The 22,035-nt window shown below is 38.8% G+C and overlaps 1 protein-coding gene across 1 annotated transcript in view; it reads left to right on the forward strand.

The window, feature by feature from the left end:
• ARHGAP8 (Rho GTPase activating protein 8) overlaps positions 1–22,035 on the forward strand; it is a 53,014-nt gene that overhangs the window by 8,778 nt on the left and 22,201 nt on the right. The window contains exons 3-8 of the mRNA XM_010221922.2: positions 194–281; positions 2,749–2,880; positions 4,138–4,224; positions 7,927–8,025; positions 9,166–9,276; positions 18,330–18,403. Coding sequence (XP_010220224.2) covers positions 194–281; positions 2,749–2,880; positions 4,138–4,224; positions 7,927–8,025; positions 9,166–9,276; positions 18,330–18,403 — 591 coding nt within the window. The remainder of the gene's footprint in view (positions 1–193; positions 282–2,748; positions 2,881–4,137; positions 4,225–7,926; positions 8,026–9,165; positions 9,277–18,329; positions 18,404–22,035) is intronic.

The following is a 22,035-nucleotide window of genomic DNA, read 5'->3' on the forward strand; positions in this document are numbered from 1 at the left end:
CCTGCGGTGGGCAAAGTGATTTCCGTGTGAAACAAGTAATTTGACAGTGAATTTTGACAGTGCCTTTTAGGTAGCAGTGGGGGCTACAAATGCAGCCCCAATTCTCAGAAGATACAAGCTGCTCCTTCAGGTAATTGAGATCCCACTGCATAAATAAATGAGCATCGTCTTTACTGACTGTTTTGTTCACCAGGTGATGACAATTCTGGACGGAAGGTGATTACTTTCAGTTGCTGCCGTATGCCGCCCTCCCATCAGCTCAATCACACCAGATTGCTGGAGTAAGTTTCTCTCAATCCCCCGCTTGGACTACTTTGCATTTTACATGTGAACTTCTATTAGCTTGTTTCTAGGTGAATGGGCTTTTTGGGAGGCGAAGCAGGGGGCCGAGAGTGAAATGTTAATATTAAGTGAATGAGATGCGGATGAAGTCATGAGAAACAATTCACTGTTTACAGAAATCAGCTTTGTGTACTGTAGTGTTGATATTATTAATGAATTCCAATGGCATTAAGAAATGAGATTTATGATGAGAACCATCAATCAACCTCAGTATGGAACTTTTTTTTAGTCTCACTTTGTAATGTTTGTTTTGGGGTGTTCTTTTATGTTAAAGAGGTAGTGAACATTAAAAAAATCACATTCTTCTTTGTTGTAAACTTGTGGCACTAAAGTCTCAGTACATGTTTCTACCTGGATTCACTAACTTGTCACTACAGTGGGGCCTGGTTTGTCAGAAGAGCTTTGACCTTATGAAGCATTTTAAGCCTATTTTGAGTTATTGTACAGCCCCCATTACCAAAGTATTTTAGCACATTTCAAAATGCAGACACTTACAAAAGAACGAAGTGCTGTTATCTCAACTTTTCAGAAAGAGGGGGTTTAAAAAACAGGTTATTTGACACATGCAAGTGTTTGAAACAAGTGTTTGCTTTATTTGTGTGGTCCTCGCACCGTTAGCATAGTTCAGTAGCCTCACACGAAAGCTTCCTATAGGAGGAGTGCTAGCCCCTTGGAGCAAGGTCCCCAGCACTTCACCTGGAGGTGCCACCTTCATTGATTAGCAGGTAATGTGGTAGGAATAACAATATTGCTGTCCATATCTAAGAGCCCTGCAAGGAGACACCTGGGTAAAGCGAGGATTTCCAGCCCTCAGACTCTGGTGGATTTGAACAACGAAATTATTTTCTGTAGCTGAGACTACATCAAATGCTCCTGGAAAGTCCATACTAAGAGGCCTGAACGCAGCTAGCACAGTATCTGTCGGGTGATCTGTGCTTTAAGCAGTTAGACCAAGCAGTTGAATTTTGAGGTGAAGACTGTGCAGGCTAGATCCAAACTGGTAGGTTATTTATGATTGAATCACTTAAAATATTGATCTGGTAATGCTTTTATAATGTCCCTGTAATTCTGTTACAGCCTTGGAACATGTAATTGATTGTACAGAAATTTTGGTTATTTTGTGCCCACAAAACCCTCTCCATTATATTTAGAAGTATAGGCTTTCTGAATGCAAAGTGCCAAGGAATTACATGGTATAAAATATAGCATGAGACTACCTGGATGTAAGAATACCTTTTTGGGTGTATTTTCATTTCAGACCAATTAAGTCTTGAATAATTGTTACTGCTATTTCTATTAAGTTAACATCTACTACGCAAGTCAGGGATCAAAACTACATTACACTAATTGCAGTGGCGGTCCTTGTCCCAGACTGTTCACAACCGGATTCGCAGGATGTTAAGAGGAATAAGCAGATAAATGAGGCAGTAGGAGTACGGGCAAGCAGTGAAGTTGTATGCTTTTGCATAGGTGAGTAAAGTGGCCTTGATACTTTGAGATAGCCACAGCCTAATAGAGGTCACATGGAATTGCCTATTTTATTAAATGAAAATGGCCTACATACAATTAAGCACAGTAGCTAGGGCTGGGCTGCAGAATAATACGAGAGCGTTGAGAATGACGTGAGGAGGTTGAAATGTGACCCAGTGAGAGGGGTGGCCAGATTGCGCCTCTCCGTCATTGCTTCATTTCAATCATTGAGCTGTGTAATAGACCATACAGACCATCCTCAAATGTAGGAGAAAAGAAAGAGAAAAGCATCCTGAAGTGTACCATAAAAGAATCAACACAAAGAAATCTGCTTATAAAACACGCAGTATCATTGCAAGATGGGATAACTAGTGTAGTTCCTTAAATTAGTTTCAAAGGAAATGATCTATAAATGCAGTCTCTGCAATACAAACAAGAGAAAGGCAAACATATTCAGGGAAAACAGTTTACCGTAACCAGTCCTAATTGCCAGTAATTAGCTGATGGATTTTTTTTTTCAATAATTTAAAATATTTTAAATTAGGACAAAAAAATAAGGTGGCTAATAAGAAGGAATTTACAAAGATCAGAAGAAAGCAAAATACCAGTCAGTTCTAATTGCCAATTAAAATGCATCTTTTAATTTTTTTTTTTTTGGATAATATGCTCCCATATTGTCTTCATCTTTTAGTGGTCAGTGAGTATTGTGCATTTTGTAACTAAACGTATGTCAAGTTTGGATGTTTGTAGCTATTTGAAGTTACTGGTAACACTGCTACTAAAGCAAAATGAACTCGTTTGAAAAATCCCTGGAAGCAAACATGAAGTTAGTCACTAGCATTCTGTGCAAAAGCAGTGTCTTCAGTTTCTCAGCTGCTGATTTTAAAATTTCATCCAGTATATTATCTTAAAGCTAAAATGTGTCTGTCTTCTCAGGTATTTAAGGTATACTCTGGACCAGTATGTAGAGAACGATTATACGGTTGTCTACTTCCACTATGGCCTGAAGAGTCGGAATAAACCATCTCTGAAATGGTTGCAAACGGCTTACAAAGAGTTTGACAGGAAGTATGTCTTGATTTGTTCTTCCTGTTGTGTAAGGTCTGTCAACAAATTCCATGAAGGAAGACTCAGCTGACGGGCTGTTGAGTTTATTTTGGCATTGCAAATTCTTGTACTGTTCTCTGTGCTGTTGACGCCGTTAGAAATATCTTCTGTGCAGTGCTGATCGATATCCTAGGTGCTGGAGTGGTGTTCCCAAGCATTGGAACAAGAACCACAAGCCTCTGGTTAACAAGATATTTGTTACTCACTGTTCTTGATTATCTCTCTAGTTGTGTTAGAGCCTGTATGATATGATACTGCCTTTGTAAAAAAAACAATGTTTTTTTTTTTCTTTTGAAGGTATATAAGCCTAATTAAAATTGAGAAGGAAAAAATGCTATTGGTACTCCATTACTCTCCTCTTTCTTTTATGAGAAGATTTTTCCTAGGAGTTTGTGATCATTTCTTGCTAACAGGAACCCTTAAATGGTGAAGATTTAGGAAGACTTTTATTTATTGAGAAAGCCACTTAGAGAATAAGCAACGCTTATATATAGGAGCAAGATATTTGATTACTGCAGCATACAATTTAGAAAATGCGTAATGTGGATAACTTCAGAGTATTTTCATGCAGTCTGGTTTTCGTTTTTGTTTCAGCCCAGATTCATTATTTATTGTATCATGACGTGACACTGCAGAATAAAGAAATGCTACAATGGAGATTTTCCATTTTTTAAAAAAGGGAGCCATCTGATATAAATTGGTGCAGTTGGCTTCATCTTTGTTAATTACTATGAAAACAAGGCAGATGTAGTAAGAAAAATAAAAGTTTTGGGGTGTAAATTTTACATCTGAAAATTTAGAAATTTTCTCCATCATGAAAATTCTTTAAGTGGAAAATAATGGGAGATAAAGTTACTTTTTTTATGTGATCAAGTTTTAAAAGCCTTCCTCTTCTTGCCAATTCTTTTGTAAGATTGCTTCTTCTCCAGTATTTTTCCTTCCCTTCCCCGGTTATTAAACCCACAAGACAACAGGCACTAGTTGGTAATATAATAAGTAGTGCAATCTTAGCCTACTATTTTATTGTGAAAACTGACCATTTGTTTTATTTTTATTATTTTATCTTACATTCAACTTTCTCTGAATTGAATCATTTTAAGATACTTGAAAAGAATGCTATATAATGTTCCAGCAATAAAACCTCTCATTCAATTGTAGCTATTCAATTCCACAGTATATGATATTAGGTCTTCTAACAATTTCATTTTCTTTTTCTAGGTATAAGAAAAACCTTAAAGCACTGTATGTTGTACATCCAACCAACTTCATAAAAATTCTGTGGAATATTTTTAAACCTCTTATAAGGTACTTGGCAGTTTATTCAAAATATTTTCTTGTTATGTTTAAGGATTGTCTGTTCTGTAATAAGTTGCTTTTTTAAAAAGGCTTGAGGTAAAATGTGTCAGGTAACCACAAAATTCGCATTTAAAATGCAGCTTGAACCAACATATACGGTGATCTTAAGTTATGTTTAAGTTAAGTTATGTTTAATGTTAAGGACGTACATTCAAGTAAGTATCCCTTTAAAGCTTAGTTCTGTGACAAAATCTGCAGACCATGAATGACTTTTTTGTCCTACTTCACAGCCTTTAGTGCAATAGAACTGGGCCCATGACTGGAATTACTAGGCACTGTGGCAAAGCAGATGATAAACAGCTAACCTTCAGTCTGAGCTCAAGTGCTGAGATGAATAGGAATGAGATTACTTGTGTGTTCAGAGTTAATGGATATGCCCTGAAGTGCCCATAAGGATTTGAGATGGAGGGTAAAAATGGTGAAGGTGGATTTATTTCACTGGTGGATGCTTTTCCTTTGCCTGATAAAAACTGAGGCTATTTGTAATCTGTCTACATATCTACACAAATGTTAGTGATAAGATGGTTGGGCTTCCTAGGCTTTTGCTCCTGAACTCCTGCTACTTTCAGAATACTTCTGCCCTTTTTGGATTATTTTGAGAATATCCTCAGGGTTGGAGGAAGTAAACAGCTTACCTTGAGAAGCCATAATGAACCAAGTAAAAATGTCTATTACAGTAACTTGCAATTATTTGAATTTTTGACTTTTAGAAAGTTAATGAATTAAAAAGGCAGTTCAAAACATGCAAGAAGCATCTGAAAATGTGAATAGTAAATATAGCTAAAAATTATTCTGGAATAAATTGTGCTTAAAACAAGAAGAATAATCATAGGCTTTTATTTTAACTGTCAATAAAATAGATGCCAAGTAAACTAATGGTGAGAAAAGTGCAACTGAAGCAGAAATCCAGTAGCTCATTGTAGCTCAGGAATGAGGTGGTTGCTCGTTCCCTCTCGGTTGAGTATGGAGAGCTTTCTAGAAGGAGATTTAGGAAGAAAACAAGCAAGGAAGCAAACATGAAAAACCCTTGGTACGTTTGTCAGAACTCCTGCAAAACCAACCTCAAAGCTTCTGAGGCTGCAAAAAATTTGAGGAGAGTAGCCCTAGGGGAAGTCTGTGGAGAGGGGCTGGGGGGCTAGGCAGATGGGATCTGTGTGTGCCCTGTCCATGAAGCCTTCAGGGTGGATTGAGCTGAGCTCTGCGGAGCACGAGGGCTTTCATGGGCTGCGCTGTACAGAGACAGGTAGGCTCTCTGTAGCCCTCCTTGCTCATCAGGCTTCAGGAGGAGTAACACACCTTGGGTGTAATGCAGCTAGCAGAGACATAGCTGGACACTGTAGTAATTGGCTGTTAATTCTTACCAAAAAAGTTACAGGTAGTAAGTAAGTCTTCCAAGTAGACTTCCCTTGGATCTTACACGATATCATAGGAAATCATAGGATAAGATGAATGCTTCCCCAGCATGACGCCCTGACTTTTAAATCCTGTTTACTTTGGGTGTGAAAACAGGTGATGCTGATACATTTAAGCATTCATATGTGGCATAGAAAATCGCAACGAGGACTTCTCATCTTTGATGCATCATCTTCTTGACCTTTTGAACGCCCAGAATTCTTGTTTGCATTTGACTTCTATTGCTGTGTACCCACGTGGTTGTTTTGATTCTAATTTAGTACTACGCTTACTCCTTGTTGTTAGAGTATGTGATGAACACCAACAAATTTATTCATATATTGGGACTGATGAAATAATTAGAAACATCAGTAACGTCCATAAGCCATAAGGCCAAAATTAGCTGAAGCTAATTCAGAGGATAAAACTCTCTTTGCTGCTGAAAATGGTTTAATTATGAAACGCTCTCCGGTATTCCTGGTTCAGGTAGACTGTCTTGTTTGTAAAGCAATGGAAAAAGTAAGGATGTACTTTTGTATCTGAATCCATGTGTGATTTGCCTAAACTGCTTTCTCATTTAATACTAAACCTTACTGGCATCATCAGTTTACTGGAACAGTACGATTTAGGGTTTGTTCACTCTGCCTTCCCCATCTGGGTTAATAATCTTACCTCAGCAGGGCATGCTGTTATCTAAATGTCAATATCAAACCAAGGTTCACAAAAAAGAGTGAATTTTTTTTTGGACTTTGTTTTCTAACTTTGCTGTATTATAGTCCGTGTTCCTTTGTGGACAGTAATATTTTCCCAGAAAAATCACAGTCGTAAAATAAATTTGTTTGTGAAAAGCATCTGTTTGTTTTCCTATTTGTTAGGAGCTTGATTTGAGTACATTTCCATGAACAAACCATTTGCTGCAACAGAATTTTTAGGATGAAAAGCAGAAGTAATAAGCGTTTTAGCATCGTTGTATTTGAAAAGTAATTAAGAAAATGTAAATATGTGAAATTTTTCAAGGTGCAAAAGAAATTGACTGATCTGCCTGGCAATCCCAAATGAGCACCAAGTTAATGCATTAAGTCAAATGCATTTTTCATTAATGGTGGTGACATACCATTCATAGAGAACAACAAGAAAATTAGGACTGTTTAGGACTTAGTTACAAATTATCTCTTTTATAACATATCGTACATTACTAAGATTACTTAGAGAATTCGTTTAGCCCATTGCTAAAATATTGAAATCACAAACCATTTTGGAAAAAACAGAAGCTGCAAAATCTCTGAATTTGTACACAGATTGAAATCTGTCAGTGTTTCAGGATTGCTTTCCTGATAGCAAATTTTAGCAGTTTTGAATTAGAAGCTTGTAAAATGGTTGAGTGGTTGATATTTGTAACATCTACCACTAGAGGGAGCTTGTGTATGTGTGTTTGACAATTCAGTGATACATTTATTAATGGAAGAACATTTTTCACTACCAAAGTATCTTACAGCAAAGTACACCTGTTACTTTTCTTGACACTTAATTACGTTTTATGTTGCAGAAAAAATAGGCAATTTAGACTTTGCATATAAATGTATCCCTGAACCATATTTAAACATCTTGGTCTGTATGCAATAAATTCTGGTTGAAACTCAAAACCTAACTAATCATACCTGAGTCTTCAAATTCAGAAGTCTGTGTTGTGCCACTCATTTAAAGAATCTTATTATTCAGGATGGTATTTAAGAAGTCATAGTCTAAAAAAACACCTTTTCTAAAAAGGACAAAGTTGATTGCTTGGCACTTGGAGGGGTGCACAATATAAAATGTGAAAATGTGGCCTCTCATTTGCTGTTTTATGCTATGTCTTTTAGTAGGGGAGGAATAGCTAAGAAGACTGAAATATGTCCTGTTGACCGTATAGCATTTCTTCCAAAGTTAACCTGAAAGGCTTCTACACAACATCCCTGTTAGTAAGCCTTCTAATGCTCTGTGAAAGCTGTTTTTCAGTGGCTTTTAAAGCAATGTTTTTCATATCTATGCAAATCAAAAAACATTCAGATGGCAGTCAGTTATTTTTATTCAAATCAGACTCTGAGGCATGCAGTGTATATGTTTGATCATACGAAATGAAATACACCTTTATGTCTCCTGCTGCTTCAATTACAGTCTAATTCTGAAATGCATCAGCACTTACATTTTTGTAATAAAAACTAAACCTTTCATAGATGTTCCTCCCATGCTGATTGTTATACTTCTTCCCTTTTTTTGTAGCCATAAGTTTGGGAAAAAAGTCACCTACCTGAACTATTTAAGTGAACTGAGAGAGCATCTCAAGTATGACCAACTTAATATCCCTCAGGAAGTCATCCGGTACGTGGCAAGTTTAACATACCTTGTTTCCCCTTTTCCTGGATGGAGTTGTGGCTTGTTCTTCTTATTCCTGCTAGAATCTATTCAGATCTCTTTAATGAGTAAAAATCTAATTTCCCTAGTTGTATTTGGTTAAATTCAACCCTGAAAGCTGCATTGTCATCAAACACATACTGAAGAGTGTTATATGTTAAAAAATGATATATAGTTCTGTACAGATTTGGAACATTTCAGGTCTCTGTTATGAAGCGTTTTCCTTGTATAATTGGAGCCTCTGTGTGAACATTAACAAAACCAGTCCATGTGTCAGTACTTTTGAGTACCAAGTAGTGTTTGCAGGCAAAAATACACTCCTGACCTATTTACTTGCATATTATATCAGATTAAGTGACTTTCTTTTGCTAAGAGCATTTGCAATCAGCACACTGTTGACTGAATGGAAAAACTGAAATTAGCGGAATTGAAATGAGCATGCCTATGTATTCAGCAGAGCCATGACTTCTGAGTTGTGTACATGTGTGTTAGGGAGGCCTGCTCAAGAGGGCACGAGAGAAAAGAAGAAATGTGCAGGGCTGGAATTGTCAAATGCCCATTATACATATCAGTAACAGGCATTCTGACAGAGTGGCTTTACGTGCAAATGCTTTGATGTACTGACAGGAAGTGATTTTATGTCACTACTGAATGAAAGCAGCAGGAAGCTTTGATTCTGGCTGTTACTGATGCCTGGTGGGTTTTTACGCACCTTTTGTATATATATGGAATAACAGAAAATATTTTACAGCTCTAAGGTTCTAAAATGAATTGCATGGCTGCCAAAGAAAGGAGAATTCTGTTTTGAGTCGCAAATAGGCGTAATTTTGCTGTTAAATTATAACACTTTCCTATTTTTTGGACAAATTTATCACTGAACTACATTGGCTGAAGCAAAAGAACTCTTCTATGCCTGCCTTAAGTATTCTCCCCCAAATGCTGCTTGAAAATTTCACTGATGCTGAAATTAAATGCAAGTTCTCTAGAACTTGCACAATGTTCTCTGTTGTCAGGATATGAATCAAGATCAATACTGGTGACTGTTCATATATGTAGTTTTGTCAGCTGTGATGCACAGCAAATCAATGATTTTTTTGAATTTTGCAGACATGATGAAAATCTTCGAGGGAAACAGAAGGGAAAACTTCCACCTGTGGTGAAGATTCCCCCACCAAGACCGCCACTACCTAATCAGCAATTTGGGGTCAGCCTGCAATAGTAAGCTGTGAGATTGTAAACTGGTACCTCTGCATTTTATCTGACAGCCTTCTATAACGTGTGATTTCACTGGACACCAAGTCCACACATACTTTCTTAGTATGTGTTTAGTTCCTGTCATCCTCTTTGAAAGCTATAAAACTGTGAGGCTAGACAGTAGCTTTTATGAATTCAGGACAGATTCGGTCCCTGAGACCTGCCTGGTCTTCATGTTTGCAGTATCTTCATAGTACTTACTGCTAGCAGGGCTGCACAGTTCTCCCAGTGGACAGAATTTCTGCCCATATGTGACAGAGCTCTGAGATAATCTGTTGCTGATGGATGCTGGCAAATAGGAAAGCGCTTTAGTAGTGTTTAGATAGTGGGTAGCAAAGCCATGACAAAGCTTCAGGCTCTGAAATGGCTGTGTAAAGCCAAAATGAATGTTTGAGCCTGCATAGATTGTTGCTTTGCTGCTCCCGTGTTGTTTTGATCAGAGTTTTATGAAATGAATAAAATAACACTGTATTCCAGAAATACCCTGACTGCTGTTTACATAGATTACAGTACTGTGCGTGGTATAAAAAAATGGTTTAATTTACACAAGGAATGAAATCACAATAGTATTTGCAAGATTCATTTTTGGTTTAAAAAATAAATAAGACCCCCAAAGCCCTACAATAACAAAAAAAACTTCTTGTTTCCTATACATAGTCATTTTTGTCCAAAAGCTATGGCAAACTTTATCTTAATATATTATCCTGCTCCGAAGCAGTTGAAGAATACTGTTCACATTGAACAAAGGTGATTATTGTCTGTGTTAGAAATGAATTCTACCTGATCCGTGGACATTTGCCAGATCTCCTCCTCTGTGCACTCCACTTTTCTGGTCCTAATGATTCAGCTCTAAAGGAAATATAAAATAAAAATATCTCTTGGTTAAATGTTAAACATTAGTCTTCTCTGGAAGGCCTGAAATTAGAACAATTCAGTAGCTATGGTGTAAAAGCTGCTCTGACATTAACTTTTATGATACCTCCTTAGAGTTCATCCTAACACTTGAGACATGGCAAGCTCACTTTCCTAATTCAGAAAATATCTTTTGGGTGGCCTCCACTGGGTCATAAAGAAGGGCAGTGTTTATGCCATAGCTTCCGTAATACAGATGGATCTGTTTGCAGGCATCAAGGCTCACACTTTCATTTGCCCCAAGCCTCACTGCCCAGGTAACTCCAACCTGTTGCAGGCTTAGTTGGCAGAGACAGCATTTTGCGTGCCTCTTTTAATGTTCATTTGCTTCTCTGACTGGCTCTGAGCAGTGTTTTTTGCTGGGCTGCACGTGCTGAGTGTGTTGCCCACCTTTCCAAGCCCTCCTGCTTTCCAGCTGTGTTACCATAAGTAAATCACATCCTTTCTTGTGCTCTAGTTTCCCCACATAGTAAAGTGTGGCTGCTTTATGAAGAGTCTTGGGATCTATCAGAGGGAAAACACTGAGGGAGACAACATTATTAATCTGGTGAGTTCCAGCACTCACTAAGGAGGTTCTGAGCTGATGCCAGCCCTGTGTAAGCTCGGTTCACAGCATTCACACCTCTAAATATCAAGCACATGAGATCATGAGATTGTGCATTCATTGGTTGCCCAGCATCATCCCATCTTTCAGGAGAGATGAAACTCTGTTGCCATATAAAAATTACAAATCCCCCAAAACATTTAAACAAGAAATAAGTGATCAAATTTAGATTGAGAAAGTGTAAAGGTAAAGGAGGAGGGTGACGTACTGAGAGCTTTTAAAATCAGAACCAAAAACGTATCAACTGTTACCATAATGATTTAACTACTTCTGCTAAATTCTTCTCTTTTTATGATCTCTATAGTCTGTAATAGCAAAATATGAATAACTTCATACCTATCTAGCAAAGAAGCAGGTTTGAAGTCTTCACCTAGGTGAGATTGTCTGCATTTTCTGAAGTAGAATGCCAGGAGACCCTGATTTCCTACCTAGGTTTATGAGAATACATGTACTGTGTGCTGTGTATTTTGTTACAGTCTAGGAAAAAGTGTTATCAGAGATGCTACTGAGAAAAAGCTGCTCTCGTTAAAAGATTGTTTCTCTGTGGAGGTTTTTCCTCAGTTTAAGGAAAAGAAACAACACAAAAAGACCTGTAGGCCTGAAGCTTCTTCAGTTTTAATACTTCTGGGATGACCGTTTCTATAGAGTCTGTAAGAGGATGGTGTATAGGATTTAACCAGAGCCCTTGTAGATGGCCTAATTTTGATCGTACATGTAATAACAGTTCCTGACTTCTGGCTGCAGAACATGTTTACTGAAGACCCCTACTCATACCCTGAAAGCAAAGGCAGTTTTGTCTGGAACCACTTTCTCATTTATCTCTTCCCTCAGTGCATATTGGTTAATGCACGTGTTTTCCAGAGATGTAGTTAAAACCCAGAAGAGCAGCAAGTGACAAACATCGTTTCAAGATTCTCCACTTCTTTCTCAGTGGACAGGGGGAAAACCTGTTTCGTTAGGGCAGAAAAACAGAGTTTGAGAGAGGTTTTCATCTGGACATGAATAGATGATTGTCTGAGACTGGTGCTTCCTCTTAGAGGGATCCATTAAGTCCCATGGACATTTGTAACCTTGTAGAGTGGGATTTTCAATACAACATACGATAGTTGTACATTTAAAAGTCATGGAAATTCTGTGAGGCTGGGGTATAGTTCCTGCGAATGTCGTCTGTACTGAATTGGGTTTAATTTATGAATGAGGTGAAGAGATTATTATCAGGTTAGTTCAAAGCTTTTCATTCTTATGTTACCCTCAGCAGCTCAGGGTGCTGTATCTGAATTTAAAATGATTGCATTTGATCTCTTTAACCTCTAAATGTCATTTTACCCTCTTAAGGGGCAGGGGGAACACCAAGCACCAAAATGACTTTTATCTCTTTAAAGAGCAAAATGATCTTTATATTTACTCCCTGAGGTGATTGTGCAGAGAAGAAAATCAATGTCTAAATACGTAGGTATGATTGAAGGAATATGAGAGGATATTTGTGGAGTTTTGGCTGTGGTTGGCAATCACCATATTATTCATGAGGAATACAGGCAGAAAGAAGTTATTTGTTCATTCAGTGCGACTGTAAAAAATACATGTATAGCAGTAGACTCTCAAGCATTTCATTTGTGTCCCATAATTTAAAACATGTATTTTAGCATACATAATTTTGTGTCCACATGTTACTTTACTTACATAAGTGTAGAGGGAAGCTTAGAAATTAGACTTCATGTAAAAATGCTATACGTATAGAAAGAAAGATACGTTAGGTGGCTTTCCCAGGAGCTACCTGTAGTCTGGATCTTGCAAACGCCTATTAACAGGGAGCTGTGAAGGAAGCCAGACTCTTTATTAGAATAACTATTCTTAAAAGAAAACATTCGGTATAATTAACACCAGTGACGATTTCAAACTTGGAAATATTCCTACGCAGTATGTTTGAATCTTCCACAGTAGAGCAAGACAATAGGGGCATGAGACTGAGATTCAGGAGATCTGAGAGCTCTTCTGGGCTGTGTCACAGATACTTAAGGGATCCCAGGATTTTCACACTGTGATTCAGCTAAGATCCTAAGTGTCTCTCCAGATTTAGCCGCATTTGTTTGTTTGGGATTTGAGTGTGTGCTTTACAGGAGGTGCAGACATGAAGTGAAAACCGTTGTCACTGTGAGCTTCCAGCAAATGAGGACTCAGCAATCAAAACTTATTGGAATTTCTGATCCCTGGCTTGAATTGCCTGGGAGGCAAAGTCCCTGTTTCAGTAGCCTAAAACATCTAGTTACAAAAAGATTTGATTTTCTTGAAAACATAAAACAACACAGCTGAAGTTAGTGCTTAGCTTGATGGATTTATCAGAGCAGCCTTGCAGGGCAGTCTTGTCTGCTCTTATTTATCAGTCATGATCTAACAGGAATCCACCCTCCAATTTGACAAATACTTAATGCATATCTCAAAGCAGACGAGATAAGTTTGCATGTTTGAAGTTTTTCATGTCCTTGCCTATTTTGCTGATTCAGGTTCCTCATGCATAGCACAGAGGACAGAGTAAGAGTAATGATGAGCTAGTTTAATGGTTTATCAAGCCTTGAGTCCCTTCCTCGACAGTGGGCAATAGCAGATGTCTAGGAACAGTGTTAGAACAGGGTATGCGTGTTGTGATACTTCCTCTGATATAATGGCCTCGCTTCCGGCAGCTGGAGGACTGCCCGGTACAAGAAAATGACCTTCTGTTACTTAGCAGTTGCTGACATTTCTAGAAATCCAGATGTTTCAAAGAAAGCTCATACATTGCTTTTATGCAGCAAGATTATTTTTCTCTTTGTTCAGTAGTGCCATCTTCACACATAACATGAGGAAGCAGCAGAAAGGAGCTATTCAGAATAGGTCCTTGCGATGTTGTGCTGTGTGCTAGGGTGCAGAAATGGAATTATCATTCTGAAAGACATCAATAAATATTTTATATTTAAAAAGGCAAGAAAAAAGATAGGACATAGTCTGCTTATGTTAATTAGATGAATACATTCTAAGTACATGAATGAAGTTTGCTAAATTTGCACCACTTTAATAATTGACTGCATGGGCTTAGCTGCATCTGTGTTTTCCATCGTGTGTTTTGCAAGTTCCTATGAACCCCTGTTGCTCTACTCCATTGCCACTGTAATCAGGGAACACTACAGCTGAGCTCCAGCACAGGGTGACCTTGACTAGCTACTGACATTGTTCTCTTTTTTCAAGTTGGCTTTAAATTCTAAAATTAGATATCTTTGAGGAGGAGACAAGAAATGTTTTGTTTTTCTAGTTATTGTCACAGAGGAGGGAGAGAGGACAGAGAAAAATACACAGGAATTGCCACAACTGCACAGCTTTCGCTTGCTGAATTGCTATCAGAAATTTATCAAGGTGCTTTCTCTTTGGTCCTCGTCTTTCCACTTGTGCATGCTGTGCATGCATGGCCAGGCAAAAAGAATACGTTCAAAACCAAGCCTCAGCATGTCTCAGCGGGGAAAATGAAAAGGAGAGGAAAAAGGAGAGAGAGAGGGAGAGAAAGATCATCAGCCAAGAATACTTAATGACACTTCAGAACGATGTGTAAAGGCCCTCAGTGAGACCTATCCCCAGTCTAGAAATGAGTCATTGGATATATAACATATTGCAGTAACTAATCATATGTTCTATAGTGAGGAGCGCTCTTGGCTACCGTGTTTGTTGGAATGGATCCCTTTAGAATCTGAAATATGCAGACCTCTGCATTTGACTTACAGGGAATATATTAATTTATTTTAAAATACCATTTAAGTTGAAGACTTCTTTCAGGTACTAGGAATGGATACTGTCTTTCAAGGGCAATAAGAATCTTGTATAAAGTAGAGCTGCAGAAACCGCATCTTCTTTCTTAGAAATAGAAAAACGATGTGTAGATTTTATTATTCTGACTTACAGCCTAGTTATTTGTCTCACTTCCCTGACAGATAAACTAGTTCTCAGCAGGAGCAAGTGTTATAAATAATCAGTTTGCTATTTATACACTGAAATGGGGCAACACATTTGTGGGGAACAATAATAATTAGAAAACATTTATAAAAAGCTGCTGGGTTGCTATTTAGTGCCTCTGGAGTAAGCAGCTGTAAGAAAGTGAAAATGATCAGTGCAACTTGGAGTGACTGAGAATGGGCTTAAATTGTCAATAATAAAGATGTAACAGCTTCCAAGCAAATTAAAGTCTTGATGATGTTCCCATTTAAGTGAATTATTCTTTCCACTAATTTTAATAAAAGTTGCCCTAAATGTTTAGGGTACTTCTAAGAATACATGAAGCAAAATCATTTAACACATAAGGAGTGTGTCATAACCCACCTATTAGAAAGTTATTAGAAATGTTTTTATCCTTGCCTTGATATGCTGCAAGTTTTCCCTCACTAGCATCCCCAACAGAAGTGTTGACCCCCATTTCTTGCTTAGTCCCTTTCTGGAGGACCCCCTTTCCCTCAGGGTTTCAGCTTGGCGTGCTATGCAGAAAACTACTAGATCTTCCTTCCAGATACCACTTATTAGCAAGGCAGCACAAGCATTGCCAATTTTGCCCTGCTTTTTTGCGCAAGGGTTACTATACAGCCCTGGTCTGCTGTGAGAGCAAATAATTCACATAGAGAAGAAACTTGCAGAACACTGCATGTGGTTCATTTTTTGTGTGTGTTTATGCATTTCTTTTGCTGTTGTTGTAGATAAGTTTTGTGGGGGCTAGTATGAGAGCTCATGGTGTTGCTGCTGAGTTGCTTTTTAATTTTCCTCTCCACAATTTAAATGGAAGTCAGTGATCTGGGCCCCGGTCTGAGAGCACCTGCATGGTGGTTACACTAGTGCTGACTTTCAGCCCTAGTATGCCACCAGAGTACATGAAACCACTGTAAGATTGTTGAAAGTAACCTCGAAACAGCAAGAAGGAGCAAGAAGCAGCAGGATTGGTGCTTCAGGAGTGCCAAAATTCATCTCTCGGTGAGTTTGGGAGAATTTTGCTGCTTGGCAAGAGATCTTACTGAGGTACAGAGTTGTCACCATGGCAAAGAAAAGGTGCTAATCCGAGGGCTAAGTCATAACCTTTGTCCTGGTAGCATTTCAACTCATGGTGGTCTCTAGTTGTGTGACTTTTGTCGTGTAGCACGTTAGGCTGCTGGATTTGCTCGCGTAGACATCTGTGATGATGCAGATGACTGAGGTTGGACTTGGTCTTACAAGTCAGGTCATAAATCTTTCTTCTGTCCATTAGCATGTTGTTTTGTGCAATGAATGGTTACTCCAGCAAGTTCAGTACTGTTTTGTATTGAAATTAATGGTGCTTTGACGATGCATAAGGAAAGGGGTTGTATCATTAGATCTTAAAATCGTACCTTCAAGCTGCAGCAAATGATGAGTTAATGACCTATAGAAATTCATACTCTTGATCTTTTTTTCTTTCTGCCAATGTGTTGCATATTTATGTAAAGTCAATACCTACTTACAGAAAAGAAAAAGTCCTCTTTTCTACCCAGTTCTTGTTAGATATTAGATGCAACAGGGTCTGTTATGCAGTATCTATCATAGCTTTATATAGAGCTAATGTTACTACCATACTAGAGGAAAAAAAAAATACTGTACAAGAGAACCTGAAAAGCATGCATAAACAGTATTCACAAACATCAGTGCCAGGGAAAAGGCTGGATGGTGAAAATGGGAAGGAGGAAAGGTAGGACTGGATGGGAGAGGAAATCAAGTGGGAGAAATGACTCTGATTGCTCAGCTGTGATTTGTTCCTGGAGTGAGATGAGTGAGCTCAGCCATGTTTGATGTTTGAGTTACTGAATAGTGTGGAGAATGTTCCCCTCTTATTTAGCGGTATAACAGAGGTAAATCAAGAGAATAATTCACTGAAGTCAGGATCCTGTTCAGAGACTTCGCTTTGGAGGAACTTGCGCACCACCTCCCTGCATGAGGCCTCGAGGGACCAACCTTCTAACCTCGGGGGTCCAGAACCAGGCAGTCTCTGTATCCTCTTTTAACGCACTTCATAGGCACAGCGAAAGCATAGGGCAGGCGAGGGGAAGGAGAGGACGATTTAACTCAGCAATTTTTCCATACTTCCATGCTAAATTTTGTTGCTGTCCTGATCATTTTAAGTTATGTTGTTATGTGTAGTGTAAATACAAAATCAAATACTGGATTGGTCATTCTACGTGGCAATATATAAACAGTTGTAAAACTACACCTTAATTATTAGTAGTTGTTTTGTATTAATCGAGTAATAAGCAAGCCTAGACAGAAACAAAAAGAATCAAAATATTTCAGAAAGAAAAAGAGTCTAGGCATCATTCTCATCTGCAGGCATGACTTCAACTAATAGTAGGAGCTTGAGGGTAAGTTCATTTGTTGTGTGGACTTGGATGAACATCTCACGTTTGCTGCGGATGGGCTGTAGTACTTGCAGTCTCTGACAGTAAAGTCATAGATCTCTGTGCTCTTTTCTGTTGGTGGTTTAGAGTTTGACAGCAAAACCGATCACCTTTGCAATATCAAACATTCAATTGTGCACAAATAAATTTCAAGTATATTTTTAAAACTTGGATTTGGTCTTTAATGTACTGCTGACTAAGAATGCAGCAGAATACTCAGCAGATACTGACCATCTTTTTTTGTTATACTTTGAAAATGCCAAAGCCTTTTTTTTTAAATAAGATAATTGCAGAATTTTCTGTGCTGTCTAGATCAAGAAAAAGCTGTATTCGATTTTTGCCTCAACTGCTCGCTCATGAAAGAAAAAGAAATCTCATTTCATGGGAATCAGTCAAAGCTTTAATAAACTCAATCTCACTGCATCACTTTGCCTTCAGAATAAATAGTGCCATATCCTTTTAATTATACATACACAGTGGCTTAAAAAGAGACAAACTAGGGAGAAAAATCTGCATGATAAAAGCCTCCTAAACTCGCAGCATCCCTTGATCAGGACTTATTATCAATCACGCGTCGCACACTCCCGGCCTGGCTGCCTCTTTGCTGCCATGCACCGTTACGTCTCACCAAGGGCCTACAACCAAATTCAATCACAGCCATCACTGTTGTCAGCAGCCCTACAGAGAGCAAAACCAGAGCAAAAACCATCTCGAGTGGGGGCAAAGATAGCCCAGGACACCCACCCTTCTCCTGCTTCGGCCTTGACCCCCTGAGTCTGTTTCAGTGTGGTAAATAGCACTTACTTACTACTCATCCCCGTTGAAGTTATTTACAGCTTTCTGAGGGGAAAGAAAGCCTTTAGGAATGGCTGCTTGAATAGGACTCCAAGTCACCTGTTTCAACAGCTCCTTCAGAGCCTTTTGTAATGGTGGAGAACCCTTGTGCTTGGTGCAGGCTCTTTAGTTTGTGGAGTTAAATGTATGCTTTCAGATAACTGAAAAATCTGCTCTGTTTTGATTTTAGATTTGATTCTTTGTGTGTAAATATCAATTAAATGCTGGATTTTTTTCTTTTTCTTTTCTCCTGATAACAGTATCAAGGACAAAAATAAAGGTGAGCTAATCCCACCAGTACTGAAGCAAACTGTGTGCTACCTAAAAATAAAAGGTGAGTTGCTTTAAAGGTGAGTTGTATTTTTGTGGGGCTGGGAGAACCTCAGAGTGTGGGGATTTTTCAGAACCAGGACTCACTCTCACTATCTGTGCCTGATTCAGCAAAGTTTGTAGAAACCTCCTAAAATTGAAGCATTTGTTAGAGAGCTTTGATGAATAGAGAAGATTTTATTATCAGATCATTGCCCATTGGAGAGATGGAAAAAAAATCACCATAAGGATTAGATTAGGGAATGGCAAGTGAGAAGAGATGTCTTTTCTTCTGCCCATATCGTATCATTGATTTTAATTAGATCTCCCAGTAAAAAAATCAATTAGAAGTGCTGTTTTTATAGAGCCAGTGGCCATAAAAACTCATAGAGAAAACTTATTTTGCAGGCATAAGCATGAAGGCCTCTCTGCACAAAATACATTCAGTGATGCTCAGTCAGAGGGCCTTTGACTGCAGTTCATAGCTATAATTAAGAGTATCTAAAGATACGATTGCCAGGTGTCACATTTAAAATAGAGACTTCCAGTTGCAAGTTCATCTACCTGCTTCCTGTACAAGGTAGAGAGAGCGGGCTATGGGCTGTAGCATGGGGTGTGCGTCCCAGCGGATACCTCCTCCGTGGTGTCAGACAGGTATCAGGCACTAGCTTTAGGGCAAGTGCGTGGTGATTCCTGTTGTTTCCCCAGCACAATGCCATTGCACATTTTGATCCTTATTTTCTTAAGGCAATGACAATAATATTTTCATAGCCTTTTGTGTTCCAAGATCTAAGAGCTTCACGAAAGTTCACTAAACTTCCCAGTATCGGTGACTCTATAAGCTAAGCAACATTTATCTGACAGATGACAGACGATAATATAGGACTGGCACAGAGCTGCACAGTGGTACAACTGGGAATGACACTGACACTCTCTGGAAGAAGAGTGTGAAGTTTTAATAGCTGTATCTATACAGAAAGTCAAAATGTGTTTGCTTCACTTATTTCAGAAAAGGAAGCATCACCTGGACTTTAATGTGCCGTTGGTTTTCACAAAGTTTGAGTAGCATTTGAACAGATTTGAAGATGGGCGTGATTTTTGTTAAAACAGAAACCAGGCTCAGATCTATGTTTTGCTGTTGTGTGGTCATTTTTATCCAAGATTTTTCTTATTTAAAAAGCTACTTGTGTTGATGACACGAAAATAAAGAATATAATACATATGTACTGTTTTGAATAAAATTCATCCTTCAGGAGGAAGATGCTTACTCAAAACCAATGTCTCACAAAAATATCAATTCTTAATTGCCATCCTTGAGCTGCCATTCTTAACAAGGTGAATTTTGTTTTCACTATTAAAATATATGCATCATTCCTCTCTGTCCTTTTTGACTATGGCCACCAGGTTTAGTTTGAGTTTATTTGAAGCTGAGTGAGAGATTTCAGACTTCTTTCAAACTTGGCCAGAGTAGACCTCAAGTGGCAGGATGAGAAGTCAGATTGGAAGGGGAAGCAAAGCACTGCCTGGCAACTCAAATGCCAGTTCCCAAGAGAAATCCTGACTTCGTTTAAGTGAGTGCAAGATCAGGTTGATTTAATTGATGCCAGAACAGACCCCTAGTGTCTTGCCCTCATTGCTAGGCTCTGCTCCTTCATATTTTAGTGTATCTCATATTAAATAAGAGCATTAAATAGCAGGCCATTTTATTCTTTCTTGGGTTTCATACCTTGAGTAAAGCTAATTCGTGATATTCTTAGGAGAATGAGAGTCAGTCGGCAGATACCTGCTGAGCATTGGCAAGCAGTGGAACATATCATCCGTGAGGATGCCTGTGGACAGAACAGTTGGCTCCTTTCCTTGTGAAATTGCTGATTTATCCTCCAAATACCTGCTACAATCAAAGGCCACCCACTGGAGCGGGGCCAGTTCTGCTATTAACACATCTACTGATGTCAGCTAAGGAAGAGTCCTTAATAGACTTTGTGGAAGGCCTGTTCGACCAAAGTCAGGACTTTCACTCAAGCTCATGAAGCTTTTTGAATGTGCAGTTCCCAGAGTAGTGTCAAAGATGAAAATTTTGAAGGTGTAGCTTGTATCAGATATCTTAACGGCAAGATATGGGGAATGTAAATTGGTCACTGCTAGGAATGTTGCAGGCGAGTGACTGGCAGCTTGAGACAGTCCCTGTAATTATAACTGTAAATGGGTAGTTAGAGCTTGTGTAGTGTATCAGTGCATGCCCCATCTGCAGATGAAAGCTAGACTTTGTCTTAAATTGTTAGGAAACAATCGTCCTTGCATATATTCAGCTTATCTTAATAGCCAAATACCCCTTCCCTACTAATCCACCAGAGCCAAGAGAGTTAAAGGGAGGATGAATGTGCACTTATATCATTAATTTTCAGATCTGTTCCTCCTTAGAAACTGAGAAAAACATATATTCATTAAAAATATTAATTGATTTAAACCTGGGGATTGCCGGTTGCATATGTGGCCCCTCCCTGGACCCCTTTAAATGTTTTAAAGAAGTCAGTGTTTTGCAGTTGTTATATTTTGCTGCTGACAATGTTTCACTAGTAATTGTGCGCACTGATTTGACACAAAAGCTCTTACATAACCCTGTTTTTGTTCTTCCTTGTTTTGCCTCATCACTATTGCCCCAGTCCCATCCTGTTCCCTCTCACCAATTGTTGAGTCCAGCTCAGATACTCAGTTTTCTGAAGCAGTAATATGAGCCATGCAATACAGGAAAAACAAGTTTCATGATTGTGATGAAAACAGGGTATTTTTCAGCTTTGTCATTGCAGAATTTGTTAGATGCAATGTTTGTTATTCTGAAAGAAATCATCATCCTTGTTTTTCTTTTTCCCTCCAGACTTTTTTTTTTCAGTAAGTTCAGTGAAGTATCAGCACAATCTGTAAAGAATAGTCTTTGAGGAAGTGTGATGAACAAAAGCTCTTGGGCTGCTTTGGGGGATATATGCAAGTCACTGGTATGGTAAATCTGTCACTGATGCAAAGTCCAGCCATGCACCTGCTAGCCAGGTGCCCTTTATTTTTTAACCCAGCTCTCCATCCTTACGTGTTTCCGAGAATGAACGGCATGGCATCTGCCGGTGTCGTTATTTTCCTACCAAGCACAAGTTTGTTTAGAGCTGACATATTTTCTATCATAAGGAGATCTCCACAAACCAGATCTCTAAGGAAAGACAGCTTGTCAGGTAGAGGTTTTTCTGACGTTCTCAGCCAGTTGATAGTTGAAAGCCAAGTACCTGCCATGCCAAGGCTGTTAACCAGGAGGTGACAGACATGCATTTTTTTGCACTTGATTATAGTATGCAGGTATCTGTTGTACCTGCTGTCTGCTATGATTTTTACCCTTTATCCAAATCTGAAATACCTCAGTTCTGACGTGAGCCTCGGTGAGTGTCGGCTGTGGCGCTGACAGCGCGAGGAAGCCGACTGGCAGCCACCTCGGCGCTCCAGGCAGCACCACCAGAACCTCAGCCAGCTCCCAGGAGCCACAGAGATTCCCAGCCCTCCCTTCTGAGCTGCCAAAGCTTTTCTCCTCATAGAATTAGCTGTGTGAGTGTTGTTTTTTTTCTTTTTTTAACCCACTGCCACCATTTCACATCCGTGTCCCTGAAGACAGTTTCT

This window comes from Tinamus guttatus, unplaced genomic scaffold, assembly GCF_059628265.1.
Source record: "Tinamus guttatus ecotype Peru unplaced genomic scaffold, ASM5962826v1 Tinamus_guttatus_pri_ptg000749l, whole genome shotgun sequence".
NCBI classification, from domain to species: domain Eukaryota; kingdom Metazoa; phylum Chordata; class Aves; order Tinamiformes; family Tinamidae; genus Tinamus; species Tinamus guttatus.